We start from the raw sequence: 20,731 nt of genomic DNA on the forward strand, positions 1-20,731 counted from the left end.
AATTCCCTAAAATATGCCCGCAAAATTTGGAGAGAACACTCTGCACAGTTTGTAGATGTAAGAGAAATATGTGTGTAATGTGTGTAATAACGGCAGGAACATCTGTATAAGGTGCTGAATGGGATGCAATCTCTGGTTTGTAGCACACACATCAATGATCATTTGCTATTAAAATAGGACTACATTAAAATGAATAATATAATATGGGCAGAAGATATCCCTGCCAAAATGAAAAGCAGTGTTCCCTGAGCTAACAGGCACGTGAGAATATTCTGCAGTTTAGGCTAATTGAGGCGACTTGTGTACCATGGTCATTCCTCTCAAATATGAACCACGTGACTATAAATGCATAAAGTATGCATTGTGACATCAGTGAGCCTGCAGTTATGCTTTTTCGGTAATGTCCCATAAGATGACACGCCTTGCTGTTACGCTTTTTCATTGCACACTTTTTGCACGGCTGTGCATGTTAGTAAGAAAATAAGGAGCACACACGTAACTCATTTCAGCACTGCTGATTGGCTACATTCTTGAACCCATTCTATAATATGTCTCTTTGCATCGAGCAAAAAAAAAAAAAAATAGGAATAACTCCTGTGCGTGATTGCAACTTGAGGTGGAGCTGGGCTGTAGCTGGGATGGAGCTGGGGTATGGAGCTTCTGGCATTGCTCTGATGGGACAGGGAAGGCAGTATTCGTGGGTCCTCTTTGGATAGATGGAAAGCTCTTTGGGAGATGGAGTCACATTGTTCAGTCCACACTGGTGTTCCTCTCTGGATCCAAAGACCTCTCCAATAATGCCTGTGGTAGACAGTGAAGATTAACAAATGTGTACTATAAGGCAAGATATTTTCGCGGCATGAAATTTTTGCAAATTGGAGCCGACAGCCTTTTTCATGGCATGAATTTTCGCAAATTGCCACAGACATTCAATGCATATAGTGTAGATAAGACCTCTTGCATGCTTGCATGCATTTTACTTTCTGCATTCACTCAGTGACACATGATATTTGAAAAATCAAAACGCACACTAACGTTTCTGGTTTTAGAGTATATAGACAATGGTACAATAATATCACACTTTCACATCATACTGATTGCATTCATTTAATTTATTGTTGTTTCACATTTCCAAATATCGCACAAAGATGAAGCATTTAATTTTAGTGTGTAGGAGAAGAAATAATTACATTCACGAACAAATGAATTACTACAAGAGGTTAGGAACCTTCAAAACTGCAGCACAATTATGGGATTATTTCTCGCAGAAGAGCGAGACATTCAAGTTAAAGGACAAATTCACCTTAACATACATGTGGTTTGAGTGAATGCAGCATTATACGCGTGTAAGTAGATCACATCAGAGATATTTTGAGGAATATCCGACAGTCCACTTAAATGTCATTATTTTTTTAAGCTTAAGCACTGCCATCGCTGGATGAGAAGACTACTACTGTTTGTGATGTCACATGCATAGAATGACATAAAGAAAATATAAAGAAAACTCAACATATTTTCACTTTTCTTCCATAACAAAAGAGCACTTGACTTGCTTCTTTCAGAAGGCAGGGGGAATAATATTACCCCTAACATATGATCAGTAGCAAGTCAAAGGAATTTGTACTTTAAGAAAAATAAAATTTTGTGGAAACTTTTTTCTAACGTTCTACACATGTGACATCACAAGCTGTAGTAGCCTTCTCATCCAGTGAGGACTGCACAGAAACTCTAAAAATTCATAACTTTTGAATGGATTGTCCGATTCTCCTCAAACTTTTACTGTGTTCTACTGATATTGCTGCTTTCACTCAATCCACATGTATATAAAGATGAACGTGTCCTTAAAGAAATTACAATTACAATAGATTAAAGGGTGTGTACAGTTTCAGAAATTACAATACATGTATACTAGAGGAGAATGTGATTAGATAGAAGAGGCAAATAATGACACTTGAACTTTCAGATCAATAGATCAGACCATATTATTTCATGAAATTTTTGACTCTATAAAGGAAGGTTCTGGTACAATACACATTGTCATCTGCACATTTCACCATCTTGCATTTTGGAAATGAATACTTTAACTCATTTACAATTCCAGACAACAACAACAGCAACCAGAGTCTTAACAACAATATGCATTTGGCAACACCAACAACAGCAACTTCTGGAGTGTTTGCACAGCAATTAAAAGAAAGTTGAGTGGTCTGCAGTACAAACTGATCCAGAAAGATCACCTGTTCAAAAGTTATTAATTCTTAAAGTTTCTGCTCAATCACTGCTGGACAAGAAGACTGAACTACAACTCATGATGTCACATGTGTACAACGACATAAAGAAAATATGAAGAAAAATTAACATATTTTCACTTTTCTCACATCAACAAAAGAACATTTGACTTCCCTCTTCCAGAAGGTACGGGGAATGATATTACCCTTAACATAAGTCAGTGACAAGTCGAGGATTTGTGCACTTTTTTTCAAAAAGTAAAATTTGTGAAAAAAATTATATCGTGCTACGCATGTGACATCATACACTGTAGTAGTCTTCTCATCCAGCAGTAACTGTGCAGATACATGCACTTCAAAACTTTATAACTTTTGAACGGATTATCCAATTTTCCCCAAACTTTCACTGATGTGTTGTACCAATATTGCTGCATTCACTCAATCCACATGTCTATGAAGGTGGACTTGTCCTTTAAACTGACCTCTGTAAAAATAACATAAAAGTTTGCCTCATGACGAAAAGTAAGTGATCGCTTGGTATGACAGGTAAACTAGATACGTAGGAATAATACGCTGGTCTGTGATTTGAGAAGAATGATGGCCGCGGAGGGTGTATCTGCGTTTTCACACTGTTTTGATTGAATGTTTACTGATACGTAGATCCTTGTCATCATCAGGAAGCAAAGATGATACACTGGACATTTTAGCACTGTGATGGTGGGAGATATATGAGTAATGATCATCACTGGGGTGTAGTTAGCCCTTACATCAACAAGAAAATTATATAGGACTTTTTTTTTTTACTGCTTTGAATGGAAGTGTAGATAGCCTTTGCCTTGTTGCACAACCTACATCCCCATTTACAGTGTATTGCCATGAAATGAGTACGAAGTAATAAACAAAAAGAGAAAAGAAAAAGTCGCATGGTTTTGATTTACCAGGTTGCATGAAAATACATATTTTGGGTCAACAATATGATTCACATTTATAGGCATTTTCCAAAGGAGGAATCCATTCTTTATTCAGTCTGTAGTTTGGAAATATTGAACTGTGTGAAAGCAGTGTTTTGTTGGCACTTCTGTGGGCTTGAGTTTCTTTGGCTTCATGGTTTTCTTAATCTCTCATTTGCAAAGCATGTTAATGAGTGCATAAATTCTATAAGACCACTGATCAGCAGTTTGGCTGAAGCATTCTTGCTCAGAGGAAATGGTGAATGGTGTTTGTTGAAAACTGTTTATTCTCATGTGTGAAAACACACAAAAATACTGTATCTCTCAAGATATACATGTTCATCACAATGTGAAAATCAGTCCTTCTTGATTAAAGAAAAAAATAACTGTTGCCATAATTGGCCCTTTGCAACATGTGTGAACGTCGAGCAAAGAAACCATCCTATGATGTAACTCACCATAATAGGTCTGCACACACTTGTGCGCATGAGGTCAAGTTCAGCTCATTGTTCAGGCACACACAGTCTGGAGATTAAGAAGCCCCTTCAATTTGCAGCCAGGTGTATTAGTTTTTGGTTTTGTTTTGCTTTTGTTTTTTGCTTGGGTGAACAGTAGCATATAACATCAATTTGCATATTGCAATGCAAAAAAACTGATATCTCCTGGGTGTGGCTACTGACTGCGCTGAAGACACCGCTGAAGACTAAGTGTCTTACTGATAGTATACCAGTAAAGATCAGTAATTACAAATAGAGGACATTGTACAGCAAGATACTTTTGCGGCATGAAATTTTCCAAAATTGGAGCCAACAGCCTTTTTTCTTGGGGGGGGAGGGGGAGGACATTCAACATATATAATGTGGACAAAAACTTTTGTGTGCATTTGAATTTCTTAAATTTTGGCCCTCGCAAAATTTGCAAAATCAAAATGCACATGAACATTTCTGGTTTTAGAGTACTGACCACCATTCAGCCATGCTATTCAGTATGCAGCTTTTTTTTTAAAATCCTAGAAAGTCTGTTTTTAGTATTGATAATAGTCTGTTTTTAGTATTTGATAATATTGCAAGAGGGACAAGTAAAAGCCAAACATGATGGTTGTTTGGGATCAGTACAAAATCTTACGCTTCCAAGATAGCTCAATATGCCTATAAATCAGGGCTCACATACAAAATACTTTATTTTGCCCCCAACTTCTCACACTAACCAATACATGCTATTCAAAGATTATGCGCCTGCATACAGCTACCCAGTGACACATATTTGCTCTATTTTGCATATCATATATCATTCTGGTCTATTTCTGACAACACTAATAAAACATAAAAGTTGACTAGAAATCAGTTTTCATGGTGTACTGAAACCAGTGACATCTCATCATTAATTTACTTTTGATTCAGTTGGTTCACTACCAGCACATATATATATATAGACGATGATGTTGCTGTACTTTCTTGATATCAGAACATGATGGCTTTCCAGAAAAGGCTTCTTACCTGTGTCCTGCTGCCTTACTTTATCTGGACTAATGCTTTTAGTACCACAGCTCGAAATCTATGGCTTGGTGGTAACCTTGAATATCATGTCTTCGCTTAATGATCCGTGTTTTACATTCTCAAATGATGCTTCTACGCATGGCACTTTGAATATAGGTGTACCAGGTAATGTTAACTGATGTTTAGAGAGGTGAGTACAATATACATGTATGTTCACATGTGAGGCTTTTATAAGCAGATTCATGGGGATTCAAAATGCCCCTTTTTGAGTCTTGGAGAGCAATCACAACCTCAAACTAGAGGAGCACTCTGAGAGCGCACACCTCCACCAAGCAGCTCATTTCCACCACTGATCTTGTTCTCCAAATGAGATTTATAGCGATTTCCATCCATTCGTACACATGCTGAAAATCACCTGATTTCCCAATATAGAAGCCTCTTGTTACATCACCTCGCCAGCCTAGTAGAAACTAGAGCACGCACTTTAGCGCGCGTATGCAAACCTCAAATACGTGCAGCCTGAACTCCCAAGTTCATTGACCCTACTTGCCAAAATATCGAAAATCCTTCAAAAATTTATACAAATTCCCGGATCACTACCAAAATTTAATCATCTATTCCTTGTGTCATTCTTAATTTTTCCTGTAAGTTGATCCTAATCCATTGATAACTTTTGAAATTATTTTGCACACAAGACAAACAAACCAACCAACAAGTAAACAGACAAACCAATACTGATGAAAACATTACCTCCTTCCATAGTGGAGGTGTAATTAACCCTTGGTAAATGTGTTTCTAAATGACATTTCATGCAGATTACATATTTCTTATTTTGTATATCTGAATACAAACAAGTTAATTTCACTCCCAGGAAAATGATATAGCAAAAATCACACATTTTTACTTTTCCAGCTGAATGAAAGAGCATTTGACTCACACATACCTCTTTCAGAAGGCAGAAGGAAAAATACTACTCTCAACATATGTCAGTAACAAGTTGAGGGAAATTGTATTCTTCTTAAAAAAGGAAAATTTTGTTTAATTTTCTTTACATTTTCTTTATTTTTTTTCTATATGTGGCATCACAAACTGTAGTAGTCTTCTCATCCAGTAATGGCTGCACCAAAAGTTTAAAATTCATAACTTTTAAACAGATTTTCCAATTTTGCTCAAACTTTCACTGATGTCGTTTACTAATATTGCTGCATTCACTTGATCCACATGTTGTGGTTTTCATTTCCCTTGAATCACTGCCAGCCAGTCTGGACCAGAAGTGATATTCAAACAATTTTAACCCATTCCATACTACACTGTGAATTCTGAAATCCCCATAGACTTACATTGTAATATACGGGCCACCAGGTTCCCGTATGGAACGGGTTAAGATACTTAAGTCTGGCTGCCTGCTAGTGATATGAAAAGTTTAACCTTTACAACACAATTTGGGAGGTAAAGGTTATTTTGACTATGTATTCCCTTTCTCTATGGTGCTCTTGTTATGTTCTTTCATACTTTGTAAAACCTCTCTTATAGATAATAATAATGATAGAGAGACTCTTATAAAGTGCTCATTCTACATAAAAAGATACTCATAGTACTGCGGAACAGAGTATATATGTATCACATTACAACAAAGTATCACAGAAGATATAAGAACAATTAACAAACAAACAATACATATTACCAGGTAAACAATTGGCAATTTAAATTGAAAAGGTAGGTCTTGAGGTTCTTTTTAAAACCATCAATAGAAGGTGCTTGTTGAAGAGATGTTGGAAGGCTATTCTAAAGTTTTGGGCCCATGTATGAAAAAGCATGATCCCCCCCCCCCCCCCCCCCCCCCAATAATGCTTGATTCAAAGTACCTGTAATTTTTGTGAGTTCAATGAACAGAGATTGCATCATGGTTGGTGAAGATGAAGAGTATTTTGAAGGCACTTTAAAGATATTTTATTACTGGGATATCTTTCTACAACATTATCTACGTACACATCCCTCGGCATGTAAAATCACTAGTGGGCAACCATTCAGTGGCCAGTAGAAACCAAGAAAAGCAAACAAACTTTGATTCATGAGATGGAATACAAAGAAGATAAGACTACAGTGGCTGGATGTAATGAAAACAATAATCCTTTAAGGCTAGAGCTCACTGTGGCACACTTAAAACTTACAAGATATATCCATGCAACCATGATTGAAAAGCAATAGAGTGATAAATTGGCAATCTTCCTGAAACATCACTGAAACAAGGATACAGTATGAAAAATACTGTGTAACAATTACATGTGTAGAACAGAATGAACAATATTTGTTTTCCAAAAATACAAGTTCCCTTTTGAAAACTACAGGGTCAAAATTGGGGCAAAATCAGGTAAAATCCCCAATGTGGCATAGACTGTGCATGGCTACAGTAAGGAGTGACCTGGCATTGAAATGCTAAACTGTCAGTGTTTATTCACCAAAGCAAGGACTAGTATTGTGATAAGCAATTATAGACTGCTATGTTTTCTCACACAACATTTCCCCCGACTGCAAGTCATATCGCTAACTACCACCACTTGCTAATTGTTTTACACGGACTTTGTTTCCATGTTTTGTTTTTTTGAATGAGACTTCCTTTCGCTCTGTATGGATCCCGAGCGAAAGGCAACAAACAGCACCTATCCTTTTCATCTTGTTATTCTTATTTGTCAGGCAGTTTCGTTACCGTTTATTTCTCCCAACTTCCTTCACTCTCCCTGGCCTCTTTGTCATACGCGTCGCGGGTTTAATGCGGATGCAAGAGTCAAAATGATATCTAGAGAGAGCAATTTGCAATTTAATCTGCCTCGGGTCTGAGAGCTACTAATCACTGAGGAACCTCATAAAGATGTGATAACAGGGTCTTTAAAAACCAGATAATGGTCTCAAGAAGTTCGGTGTTGTTACAATATCTGCCTTCTCCGGATGCTGCCCTGAGCACACCACAGCTCTTTATTCGGAGTGCTGTTATGAACAAAGAAAGCTGTGTAATTATGAGGAACAGGGTGTATGGACTAACTGACTACAATGCATGGCAAAGTGAAATCAGTTACCACATTTGGTTAACAATTACTAATTTCTTGGGCTGTACTCTAGGACCAGTCTCCATAATGAGACACAGTTTCATTTACCTTTACAATGGAAAGTAAAGTTAAAATGATCTGTAAACGATGTAATTTGTATATTAAGGGTCTATTACCATCACACACGCAACAAAGGAAGATTGGAGGTCTGGTACTCAATAAAATGGTAACTGGGTAATTGTATTTGCTGTAGCACAAGTAGGGCTCTTTTCTCTGGAGGTCAAGTCTTTCATTTTCCATAACTGAAAATAGGAAATTGATTGTGAATTATTAATGAGATTGAAACAGACACGCATAGAAAAAAAAAAGGACAACACTTTGAGAATGCATACCTTGGTCAGGGCAGATCAATGTGCCCATATATTTGGTTGTGTTTGCTTGAACTTGTGGAACACGACACAAATTGCAATTTCCATCTTTGATAATATACAGCTGTATCTACTGAATACTGAATCCTATAGATGCTTAATCTACAAACTTAAGATTTTTTTTTTTTCATTCAAAAACCTGTTGCAGAGAAAGATGTGCTCACATGACTGAAATATATAACTGCATCACAGGCAAATGGGTTCTAATCGACCAATAGTCTTGATTTCCTAAAACATTTCAGACAAGGAGATAGATATCAGTTGATGAATACCATAAACTACATGTATCATACTCTGTGAAAACCTTTATCAGAATGTGCCATGCGGTCATTTTCTTGTGGTTGGTTGCCGACTAATGAGGCAATCTAGCATCTAACCCCCACAAAGTGCTTGTCGTGCAACCAGTATAATGCCGTCAGGTCTATCATTACCTCCGCCAAGGACATAGGTTGCTCTCTCTGTTTCACTTTTGAAAAAGCTACTCTTTTGTGTCGGTATTCATAATCTTGTCATCTTCAGAGGACATTTCAGATCAGCTTACATGCAGCTTCACAAAGGAACAATTGCAAAATGGATGTGCTCAATGCGGAATGTGATAGGGGTACGCATATTCAGTGAGTCATCAAACGCGAGTTTTGATTGTTCTTCTCGCTACGAGGCATAGTTATAGGATCAATAAAATTGGTTGCTAATGACATCACAATGGTCAAACCCACACCAGCCCTGATCCTTCCATCTTAGCGTCTACAATCTGAGCATGATGAGATAAAATACTGCACAAGTAAGCCTCCTCCATCGGAGAGGATGAAGGATAAGATACTGCTAAAATTACTGATTCCATTGTCACTCTGCTGTACCTTTTCCAGATTTGATGAATTGAAAATAACTAATATATTCTATGCGTCAAACCACACAGGCTACGTTGATATGCAAATAGAAGGATAGGTCGGATTAAAGGGAAGGCAAACCCAAAGAGCAATGTGGATTGAGTGAAAGCAGCAACATTAGTAGAACACATCAGTGAAAGTTTTAAGACAATCGAACAATCGATGCAAAAGTTATGAATTTTTAAAGTTTTGGTGTTGGAATCGCTGGATGAGGAGACTACTAGAGGTAATGACGTATTAGTGGACAACAATATAAAGAAAATATAAAGAAAATTCCACAAAAATTCATTTTTCATGAAAATTGCAAATTCCATCAACTTGATACTGACATATGTTAAGGGTAGCAATTATTCCCCCTGCTTTCTGAAAGCCGTTAGTCAAGCGCTTTTTCATAATGCTAGAAAAGTGAATTTTTGTTGAATTTCCTTTATATTTTCTTTGTATTATTGTCCACTCATGTGTCATAACCTCTTGTAGTCTCCTCATCCAGCGGTTCCAACACCAAAACTTTAAAAATTCATAACTTTTGCATCGATTGTCCAATTTTCCTAAAACTTTCACTGATGTGTTCTACTAATGTTACTACTTTCACTCAATCCACATTGCTCTTTGGGTTTGCGTTCCCTTTAATGGAGATGAAGATTGACAGTCCATTGTGAAGACAAAAACGACTAAGTAAAGTTTGGGGTGGAGCTGTGTAACTTGAAGAGTGACATTCCAAGTCAGTGCAGGGATTGTGAGGACTTGGAACTGGAATAGGAGTATAGAAATATATGATAGATTTTATGACCGCAGAGATAGAGATAAAAGAGATAAAGGATAATCAGATATCACACAAAATATATCAATGGGAGGATGGACTGCAAGAGAAAGGATTAGAATAGAGTAGCAATGTAACCTATTGCTACATTTACACCACGTTCCCGGCAGCCACGGCAATCACATTTCAGGCCATCGTGGCCAAAACGTGATGGACGTGACACAACGTGAGGGGACGGGATGGGCAAATGTGACAGGCTGTGACAATATGATTGCCGTGGATGCTGTGTCAGATTTTTAGACCGTCAAAAAATTTGTCACAGCAGTCACGGGGTTGATGAGAAACCTAGAAGGCTATAGTAAAATGGGGTGAACACAGTAAAACGCGACAGCATGTACTAGGCCGTAACAAAACTTGGGAGGCAGTCCATAGTGGAATGCGACGGGAAATATATGTGACCGTGCACCTCAAAACGAACAAAAAGTCGCACACACTGATTTTGCGTAAGGACTGAAAATAAGTGAAATGGGTCAACCTAGCCGAACTTGACTTTTTCATATTTTCTGAAAGAGCGGGTCTTCTTTTACATTATGCTAAAATTTGATATCATAAAACGGGCAGGAAAGTGTTTTTTTTAGCATTTTATCTCGAACATTTTTGGTAGAATAGTGTGATTAGGTGTGTCTTTAGAATCCCTTTTTCATTTCTGAAAAACCTTGTCCACACTCTTCACTTTCATTCATTCATTTCATTTCATTTATTTCCACAGGGTAGATAAAAAGACATACAAGCATTACGTGAGCGCAACTTACATTATGCAAGATGCAATGCAATAAATGAATAACACGTGGAGGAATCAACAATAGGCCATAAAGGCCTTTCAAAGGCTGATCCCTGACAATTAAAAATGGTACGATTATTAATTACTATCACAGAACAAAACATTACAGAATACATGGGACTATACAGATGACAAAACATTACAATAAACAAGTGATTAGGCAAGCAGTATATTATCTAAGTCATTCATGCGTGTGTCAAAGGAGATTACTGAATCAAAAGAAATTGTTTATACTTTCTTTTAAATGACGAAAGACTAATGGTACTTTTAATGTTGTCTGGTAAGTTATTCCACAAAAGTGGGCCAGCATACCTTATAGTACGTCTAGAAGCATTGTATTTATAAAATGGAATATATAACTTATTACTTTGACGAGTACTGTATACAACACGAGTATTGTTTTCAATGAAGCAGTTGTCTAAAAAATGTGGCAAGATATTGTTAATATAGGAATATACAAATGTGCAGGTAACACATTTATTAATTTCATACACAGAAAGCAATTTTAGCTTTTTGAACAAGGGACCTGTGTGGGTTTGGGGCTGTGAGTGGGTAATAATTCTTATTGCACGTTTTTGTAAAATATAAATACGGTTTAAAAGAGATTTTGCACAGTTCCCCCAGATGATATTGCAATACATGAAATGAGGCAAGATCATGGTATGATATAAACTTAAGAGTACGGCAGGAGGAACTATTGCACTTATTCTATTTATTGCTCCAATTGCCCTAGATACTTTAAAACATACATCCTCAACATGATTTTTCCATGTAAGATGATCGTCTAGTATAACTCCTAAAAATTTTACTGTATGTACAATGGGAAGGCTGATACCTGCAATACAAATATCGATATCATTAACTTTTACCACTTTATTTCTTGTTTTAAATATCATACATGATGTCTTGTCAATATTCAGCTTTAATTTGTTTGCTAAAAACCAATCTTGAACTTTGGCTAATTCATTATTCAATATTGCACAGGTACTAGTGATATCATTGCCAGAGATAAATAGATTGCTATCATCTGCATATAAAATTGAGTGTAAAATGCTACTTGAGTACTGCAGATCATTTATGTACAATATAAAAAGTAACGGACCTAAAACAGAGCCTTGTGGCACACCAACATTAATGTTCTGAGTTGGAGAAGAATAACCATTTACATATACATACTGCTTACGATTTTGTAGATAACTTTTAAACCATTCTAAAGCGATACCTCTAACACCATAAAAACTTAATTTGTGTAAAAGAATATCATGGCTTATACAATCGAATGCCTTTGAAAGATCTAAAAAGACACCAATAACAAACTCCTTTTTCTCAAATGCCTGTGCAATTCTATCACAAAAGTCAAGGAGAGCCATATACGTTGAGTACCCAGGTCTAAATCCAAATTGTTTGGGATATAAAATCCTAGCATGACACAAATAAGAAAGAAGACGTTTATGTACGAGTTTTTCGAATAGCTTGGAAAAAACAGATAGAATAGAGATTGGTCTGTAATTTGATATACTAAAAGTATCACCTTTCTTATAAATTGGTATAACTTTAGCAACTTTTAATGATGTGGGAAATACACCTTGTTCAAGAGATAGATTAAGGATACTGCACAGTGGTTTGGCAAGATTTTGAATAGATTGCTTTAACACATAAGAATCAATTTCATCACAGCCTGGACTCTTGTTATTTTGAAATGTTAAAACAACATCAAATAATTCTTTTGGCTTTATAGGTTTCATGAAAAAAGAAGCAGAAGACTTCCTAAAACACAAGTAATCATTGAATTTTCTGGATGTATTCGGTATCTTATCTACTATATCGGATCCAATAAACCTGAAGTAATCATTAAACAAATTAACAATTTCTTGAGGATCAGATATGTCCTTATCATTGTGTTGAAGATGTATATATTGCACTTTGTCCCTTGTTTTATTCAAAATATCATTTATTATACGCCATGTCCCTTTCATATCCTTACGTACTTTATCAAAGCGGCTTTTATAATAATATTTCTTTTGTTGACGAATACAACGGGAAACTATGTTTCTGTATTGGGTATAAACCGATTTCCTATAATCTGTGGGGTTCTTCATGTATTTACGATACAAAATATGTTTTTTTCTGCACATTCTTTTCAATTCTTTTGTAAACCATGGATTTACATCTGTTTTTTTATACAATACTTCTTTCTGAGGGAAACATTCATCATAAACAGTAGACAGTTTAGTCATAAAAATATCAAATCTGCAGTCAACATCATTACTTTCATTTATATCGTTCCATTCTACAGATTGTAATAAACTATTGAATCTATTAATACTATTATCATCTACAAAACGTTTACATAAATTAAATTGGGAACATTTATCTTTTTGATGATTGACAATTGCAAATACACTTAAATGATCACTAACATCATTTACAAGAATACCACTTTTTAAAATATTTTCAACATTGTTAGTGAATATATTGTCAATGAGAGTAGCCGTCTCTTGAGTTATCCTTGTCGGGTTTAGAATCAGTGGAATACAAGAAAAAGATGTTAAAAGATCAATAAAACTATGGACATGCTGAGTGGTGGCCAAAAGATCTATGTTAAAATCACCTACAATAAAACATTGTTTATTTTCACAACTTATTGCACTTAGCGGTTTTTCCAATGCAGATAAAAAGTCATATACACTTTGCCCAGGTGGCCTATAAACAATAACAAAAATGATATTACCTGCTTTAAAAGATACTTCTATGAATATGGTTTCTATGCATGAATCAAAAACTTCCAAATCTTTGCGCCGTTTACTCCGTAAATCTTGTCTTATCAAACATCCAACCCCACCCCCACGTTTATCATTTCTCCCACTTCCAAAAAACGTATAATTTGGTATATGAATAGAATCAACATCTGTTAACCAGGTTTCTGACAACGCTATACATGAAAATTGGCAAGAAATACTGGCAATAATGCTGCAAAGGTTATCGAAGTTTTTCTTCACACTTCTGCAATTGAAATGTACCATTGACAAAACATTGTTGTTTTCTGCACAAATGTTATTCATCAAGTCGTTAAAATCATTTGGAAGAATATAATTCACATTATCAAGAGTCATATATTCACTGGAAATGCTTTCGTCTTCATGACCATTCAATATACACGCGTCACAATCTGAGTTGGAGGTATTTAATACAGTTTGCCTACGACATGTAGTACACAATTTGGACAAAGGAAACATACACATACACAGGGTTATAGTTACTTTCACAAAAATACATTAAATAAAACTGCATATACATGCATATCAAATATCAACTGAAAAAATGCAATAAGATGTAGACCTATGAAGAAAAAAGGGTATTGGAGTATGAAGGAAAAAAGGGTATTGGAGTATGCAAAAGCTTTCCTGAAAAAAAAGTACTTATCAAACTAAATCAAATTAAATTATACATTACACCTGGAGATCTATTGCCAAAGAGCCAAAAGCGGCCTTTTTATATGTCATACATTATAAATACACTGTGTGTAGATTCATGTTTGTCGTTTCACATTTTGGCAAGATTTCACAAACTATCCAAGTCTCTTCTAGAGTGTACCATCTTCTTCAGAGTACCGCCACTTGATGTGTTGATCGACACACAGATTCTGCCATCCACACTCCATGCATGGGCGATTTTGCTGTTCGGCTTGCCTATCTTGGAGAAGGCATCCCACAACAATGCTCTATTTGCATCTGTCAAGTCTTCATGGATCGAGATCCCAGTTTTTTTCTCCTTCAGTTTCTTTCTGTTCATCAACAGGGCCTGGCGGTGCTGGTATGAAGTCAGCTTGACGATGATGGGTCGTGGCTTGCCGCGCATTCCTTCCTGATGAGGATTCCTTCGTCGCACCCGATGACTGCGATCAATGGCGCTGGACGGGAGATCCACACCAAGCATCTGCTTGGCAATGTGGCATATTGTCTCGTTTGTGTTCTCTTTGTCTACCTCTGGAACTCCAAAGAAGCGAACACAATTCCTTCGGGAGTATTGCTCCTGGTCATTCATTTTTGTTTTGAGCTTGCTGATCTCATTCATTGCACCTTCTCTCTCCTTCTTCAGTTGATCAAGGTCTTTTTCACACTTGTCAAGTTTGCACTGCAGGTCAAAGACTTTGCCCTCCTGTTGTTCCATGCGATGGAGGAGTTCATTCACTTTGACTTCAATGGCCTCTGCAACAGCATTTTTGATGGCTGTTAGAAATGTATTGTCCTCAAGAATTTCCTTCACCAATGCTGCTGTTTGACGGGTCATTGTTCAGACCAAAGGTGAGAACACAGGATTGCAGAATACCAAATGAGTCAGGTGTCCGGTGAGGGATAGATGCTGGTCACCGACCCGTACGTGTGCACTGTAGTATAAAGGTCTAAGAGCTGTACACAGGTAAGAGAGAAGAAATCCACCCCACTCCAAAAAGATTCTGTGGGACTATATGATATTCTTTGCCACAACAGTTTGAGAACAGCATACAAAAACTATCGGATATCACTCAAGAATATAAAGTTTTTGATCTCCAGGTGTTCAACTTACAGCTTATTCGAACATGCAGGATCCTTTCTGTATAGATGTGAAATCCTCCAGCACAGTCCAAAAGTCAGAAAATAAGACAAATTAACACGACATCCTTCCACACAACCACACAGCACAACCATTCCACCACAACCATTCCACAACTCTAATAACTTTTGAAAGGATAGTGCTACTGCTTTGAAAGTTGGCATTAATTATGGACAGAATGTGTTAATGAGGCATGCTTAATTTCAGTTTAATCTGATTATCCCTTTATTGTTGTTACTCTGGTGGTTTACTTCCTGTCTTCTGTCCCATTCATCGCACAGCCAGCACGGTTTGGTAAAGATTAAGCGCTTGAATAGACATTGTACTTCAGAGCATCTTTTCTCAGTTCACACTTTTCCTGAGTTTGTGCTTTCTTTCCAATATCTAGATAGGTTAAGAGAGTCCATTTGATTTGAGTTATACATCTTTTTAAAGCTTAAAGTCTGCTCTTTCAGAATATGGTCTTAACTAAAAATTCATGTCTGGCGATTTTTTGTTTGTTTTGAGGTGCAGGGTCACATATGTAGTCTAGCCTGACCAACTGCCTTCAGAATGGCATCTCAAAGCTGTATTTTCACTGGAGCGAGGAAGGAAACTAACAAGACTAGGGCACAGAAGGGGAAAAAAGGAGAATATCCCACCAACCCAGGGAGCACTACTTTTTTGGGCAAACGGGACTGCCATGACCACTGGGATAATGGTGTAAACTAAGCATAATGAGTGATTGCTTTGAAATAATAAAGAAAGAGAGTGCTTCTGAGTCAAGTACTGTAAAAGTGGAAATTTTCGCGGTGTTGAAATTTTCGCGCATTTCGCGCAAACAGAAACTAGCGCGAAAATTAAAGCCCGCGAATATTTTTGCTTGCCATATGTTCCTGTGCGTGATGTCTTGATTCCGCGGAATTAAAAACACGTGAAACTATTTGACCCAGCCAAGCGCGAAAAATTAGTCGCACGAAAATATCCACTTTTACAGTACAACATATTCATCAGTCTTCATGCCACAGGGATGAGCTCTTTGACGCAAACTATGTATCTGTTTCTAGCAGGTAAATAGTTCTACACCTGTTGACATGCTGGTCCATCGATCTTAACAAGTGGGCGTGGTCAAACCATATAAAACTTGTAATGAGAGAAGTTTCTAAAGGCACCTGAAAGCACTTCATTACCATATGAATCACAGCTGGGTATAGGTTTTCACCGTTTCTATACATTTGTGGGTAGAAATTGGAGCTCACGGTAGTTTCGATTTACTGTTTCCTACATCGGCTCCCTCTCTTCTTCTTTTTCTTTTTCTTTTTCTTCAATACAACAACTTCTCCGAAATGGTGAATGTAATTTCAGAAGGTCCAAAGCAAATATTTGATCAATGTGGTCTGACTCTGAGGTTGCTGCTAAAAGGGCATCCAATGTTTGGGCATAAGTGACCAGCTCTGTTGTTTCTGAAATCATGTCAGTGTTCCATGCGTAATGTGTATGTAATGCATTGTGGAGCAGATCTACGGCAATCGCATGAGTATGAATACGCTACATGTTTGTAGGCGTTCAATCAAGAGATTGAGTTTTACAATGCAACATTGCAGATACATGAATGGTGTGTGGTCTTGATGGCACTGTAGCAGCGATAACATGCATGACAAATTCGGTATATTCAGTTAAAGGCACATGATCCCGGTGGTTTAGTCGAATGCATACGCGGGAGCACGGCGCAAGTTTCCAATAGAGACCTATGCTATTGACTCCTCTTTAGCGCTTATGCCTTGACCCATTTCCCCGAGTCCGAAAAAGTCTAATCCACTGTAGTCAGTGGTCCGATCACAGTTCGGCTCATGATTTGGCTGAGGGGGATGACAGCTTTAACAAACTTCTTTTGTGATGTCATACTAAGAAGCACATATGCACGCACTCTGGCATTACTACAGACTGCGTGATGTGCAGAGAAGACAACGAAGGCAACGCTACCTAGCAACACCTACGCGCTTTACTCTTGATGACAGCTCAACTTTGGCAATCTTCGTATCAATGCTAACGGTGATTGGCAGTATCATCGACAGCGCCCCCGCACACACCGGGACTACGCGCCTTTAATAGTGCAGTTCTCCTTCACCAAGGCCATGGCCTTTGGTAAAATAAAACTGCATGAAGGCTATTTGGAGTGTACACAGTCCAAAATAGTGCATGCAGAGCATTTGTTCTTGTACATGATGTGTATCTAAAACATTTATGCCTTCACTTCAAGTTTTGATGTTCCCAGAGTGATGAATAATTTCGTTGGTAGTGATTTTGTATGACCATGTGCTGTAACAAAAACAGTGAATGTCACATTGTGCTAGTTTAACCAGTCAAAAATTATGTTACTAACATACAAAGTACCCCAAAGACATAGGCCTATCCACGATAGATTTTATGTTCAGACTGAATAACTTTTGTCCTCTACGGTGAGGGGTCACAATACCAACTGTCAGGGGTTCTACTCTGAATCTTTGTTGTACAAAGAGGGATGGTATTGTGACATTACTTAACTTCAATGCCAGTGCTGTACTATATCACGTCTCAGTAAATTAATGGATATTAAGCTTTGCTATCTTTCTGGTGGCAGATCTTCAGCATCTATTTTTCTTTAGTAGTGCTGCGCCGGACTGTGTTTCAGTTATTACTGGGTTTTAGTTTACCTCTGTAGTCGAAACTCTACAAACTTCCTTACAAGTAGCGTGTTATGTTTCAATATGTCCTGGTGTCCCATACAGCGGACAGTGATCTGAACATTGACAATGTGCTGCGTTGGAATCCATACCTGCAAACTGCGGATGCACTTTTTGGCCATCAGTAATATGCATGTTCACTGATTTGATTCCAGTCAACGGAGAAGTAAAAGAAAACCAGAGCTGTAAGATTACAGCTCGTAGTCAAGTGGGATGGGGAACAACAGAACATGATTCCTTTGGTGGTCTTAAGGGCGGAGGCGTGAAAATTGCCTGAAGATAACCTACCTCAACGGATTGGGACACTTAGGGATGAGACAACAAATGTGATACTTACGCACAAGAATAAATCGAGTCTTGTTTCGTCACTATTTTCCTTTGCCGTTCTCATATTGCTCTAACAGTTCTACGACCTCTGTGTGTCCAAACAGACGGGCGTCATCAAGCGGTGTATGGCCCCATCTGGTGAGTAAACAATGTCAGACAAGGGGAAAAGTGGTGGTTAATGACGACACATAGAGATGTAAAGAGGCACATTGGGTTAAACATCCAGACTTTGACAAAAACAATACGATAATAATAATACTTATCATAATCATAATAATAATAATAATAATAATAATAATAACAGCAACAACAAAAACAACCATATATCTATACGCCTCCACTGAAGTTGTTTTCTTTCGTTTCAGTTTTGTTTCAGTGACTAAAAGGCTCCACTGAAAAAAAAAAAGCAAAGGCAAAGAATTAAAGAAAGTTGTATATTTCATTTGTACAGGAACTAAACAATATTCCTCAAGGAATCACAAGTTTTACTGAGTTAGTAGTATGACAAAAATACAAGAGTAATTTATAATATATATATATTGCCAGTCATAGGACCACTCACATAAAAATTCAAAATCTATAAAAGGCATTGATGAAAAATGGAAAATCACAGAGAACTATTTAAAACCACTGAGAGAATAGAAAGAGTGCTAAGATTGTCACTATCACAAAAACCTGTTGAGGACAAGTTGATCTTGCTATAACAGGCATTTCCCATAGACACCTTCCCGAGTGTACTTGGGACGAGTCTTCCAATGGGTTAAAATGCTGCAGAAAATGCCTTTATGGCCTCTCAAAAAGAAACAAAAAAGACTTAGAGTACAGCCTCCTCACTGTAAGGAATGCTTTTGTAACTATTGGATACCCACTGATTTGCTAGAAAGATATCTGATTCATTCACAGAGCTTTATTTTATGATAAGATGAGGATGTGATGAGAATGAGAAATGAGCCATTTAAAGGACAAGTTCACCTTCATTATACATGTGGATTGAGTGAAGGCAACAATGTTAGTAGAACACATCAGTGAAAGTTTGGGGAAAATCCAACAATCCGTTCAAAAGTTATGAATTTTTAAAATCTCTGTGCAATCACTGCTGGAGGAGAAAACTACTGCAGTGTATGATGTCACATGCATACAACGATATAAGGAAAATAAAAAGAGAATTTCACAAAACTTGACTTTTTGAATAATGTGAACATTTCCTCGACTTGTTACTGACTTATGTTAGGGGTAATATTATTCCCCCTGACTTCTGAAAGAGAGAAGTCGAGTGTTCTTTCATTATGTGAGAAAAGTGAGAATATCTTGAATTTTCTTTATACTTTTTTGTACAGTTCTCATATGACATCACAAGCTATAGAAGTCTTCTCATCCAGCCGTGACTGAGCAGAAACTTCAAAAATTCATAACTTTTGAACGGATTGTCAAATTTTCCTCAAACTCTCATTGATGTGTTCTACTAATATTGCTGCATTCACTCAACCCACATGTCTATGAAGGTGAACTTATCTCCTTCATACATGTATCTCCTCACACTGGTCACTATAACAGAGACTCTAACTCTACTGTTTTGAGGCCATTTTTGCCAAATTTCCCACCCTCCCGCTTGAGTCTGAATTTCTCCTGCTCCCTCTGTGTGTCTACTGCTTAAAACTTGCCTTTCTCCTATCCAACTACTGAATCATTTTATCACTGGATTATATCACATTTAGTTTTGTCATATGTGTCCAAAAAGAAAACAGCATCAGAAAGCATCTGTATAACCCTCCAGCTTCCTAGGCCCTGGACCCAAATGGAATGGGACTTTGCACTACTGGGTCGCGCTTGGGCTATGCACAAATGATATCGTGCATAAGTTTGTGCAATCAGAGTCCATTGTGCCAGGGGTCCAGGCAGGAGAATCTCCCATTTAAAGATAATATAAAGTTTTGGTACCTCAAAATTTCCCCTGAGTTTCCTTGTCCTAGTTTGTGTTTCAGGTTAAAGTGCCTTTCATATAACTAACACTGTGAGACTTACTCGCCCCAAAGTGCTCTCATGTCTTTAGTAATCATGCAATAATGGTTTTGTACCCGAGCAGAGCGGGCTCTGAAAAATTCGAACAAGCCGTTAGTTTGACTCGACGCGGTACCGCGATAATCAATGTACACGTATTGTACGAAACCATTACTTCTATTCATCATCAAAGAACACCAAAAAAAAAATTTTCCCATTTCTAATGCTTGTTGGACCCAATCCAACAAAGAAACAATGTATACAATCACCATTGTTTCATCAATACAAATTTTGTCATATCAAATTTGTAAGCCTTTTCTAACATGTCATGAGATTAGTATATTTCCTTATACCATCTCTATTGGCTAATACTGGACCTTCTTTTTCTTTTCTTTTTTTTTTTGGAGAGTTAAAAAAAGAGGGGGGGGGGGTCAAGCAGCAACACTTCAACATGACCTTGTGAAGAGAAGGACAGGA

The 20,731-nt window shown here is 37.3% G+C and overlaps 1 protein-coding gene across 1 annotated transcript in view; it reads right to left on the reverse strand.

Moving 5' to 3' along the window:
• Positions 1-384: 384 nt before the first annotated feature.
• LOC139714079 (glutaminase kidney isoform, mitochondrial-like) overlaps positions 385-20,731 on the reverse strand; it is a 78,013-nt gene continuing 57,666 nt past the window's right edge. The window contains exons 14-15 of the mRNA XM_071625805.1: positions 18,267-18,391; positions 385-801 (exon numbers count right to left, since the gene is read on the reverse strand). Coding sequence (XP_071481906.1) covers positions 18,298-18,391 — 94 coding nt within the window. The 3' untranslated portion in view covers positions 385-801; positions 18,267-18,297. The remainder of the gene's footprint in view (positions 802-18,266; positions 18,392-20,731) is intronic.

This window comes from Diadema antillarum, unplaced genomic scaffold (genome assembly GCF_040938485.1).
Source record: "Diadema antillarum isolate AM-2024a unplaced genomic scaffold, OU_Dant_1.0 scf00000045, whole genome shotgun sequence".
Lineage (NCBI taxonomy): Eukaryota > Metazoa > Echinodermata > Echinoidea > Diadematoida > Diadematidae > Diadema > Diadema antillarum.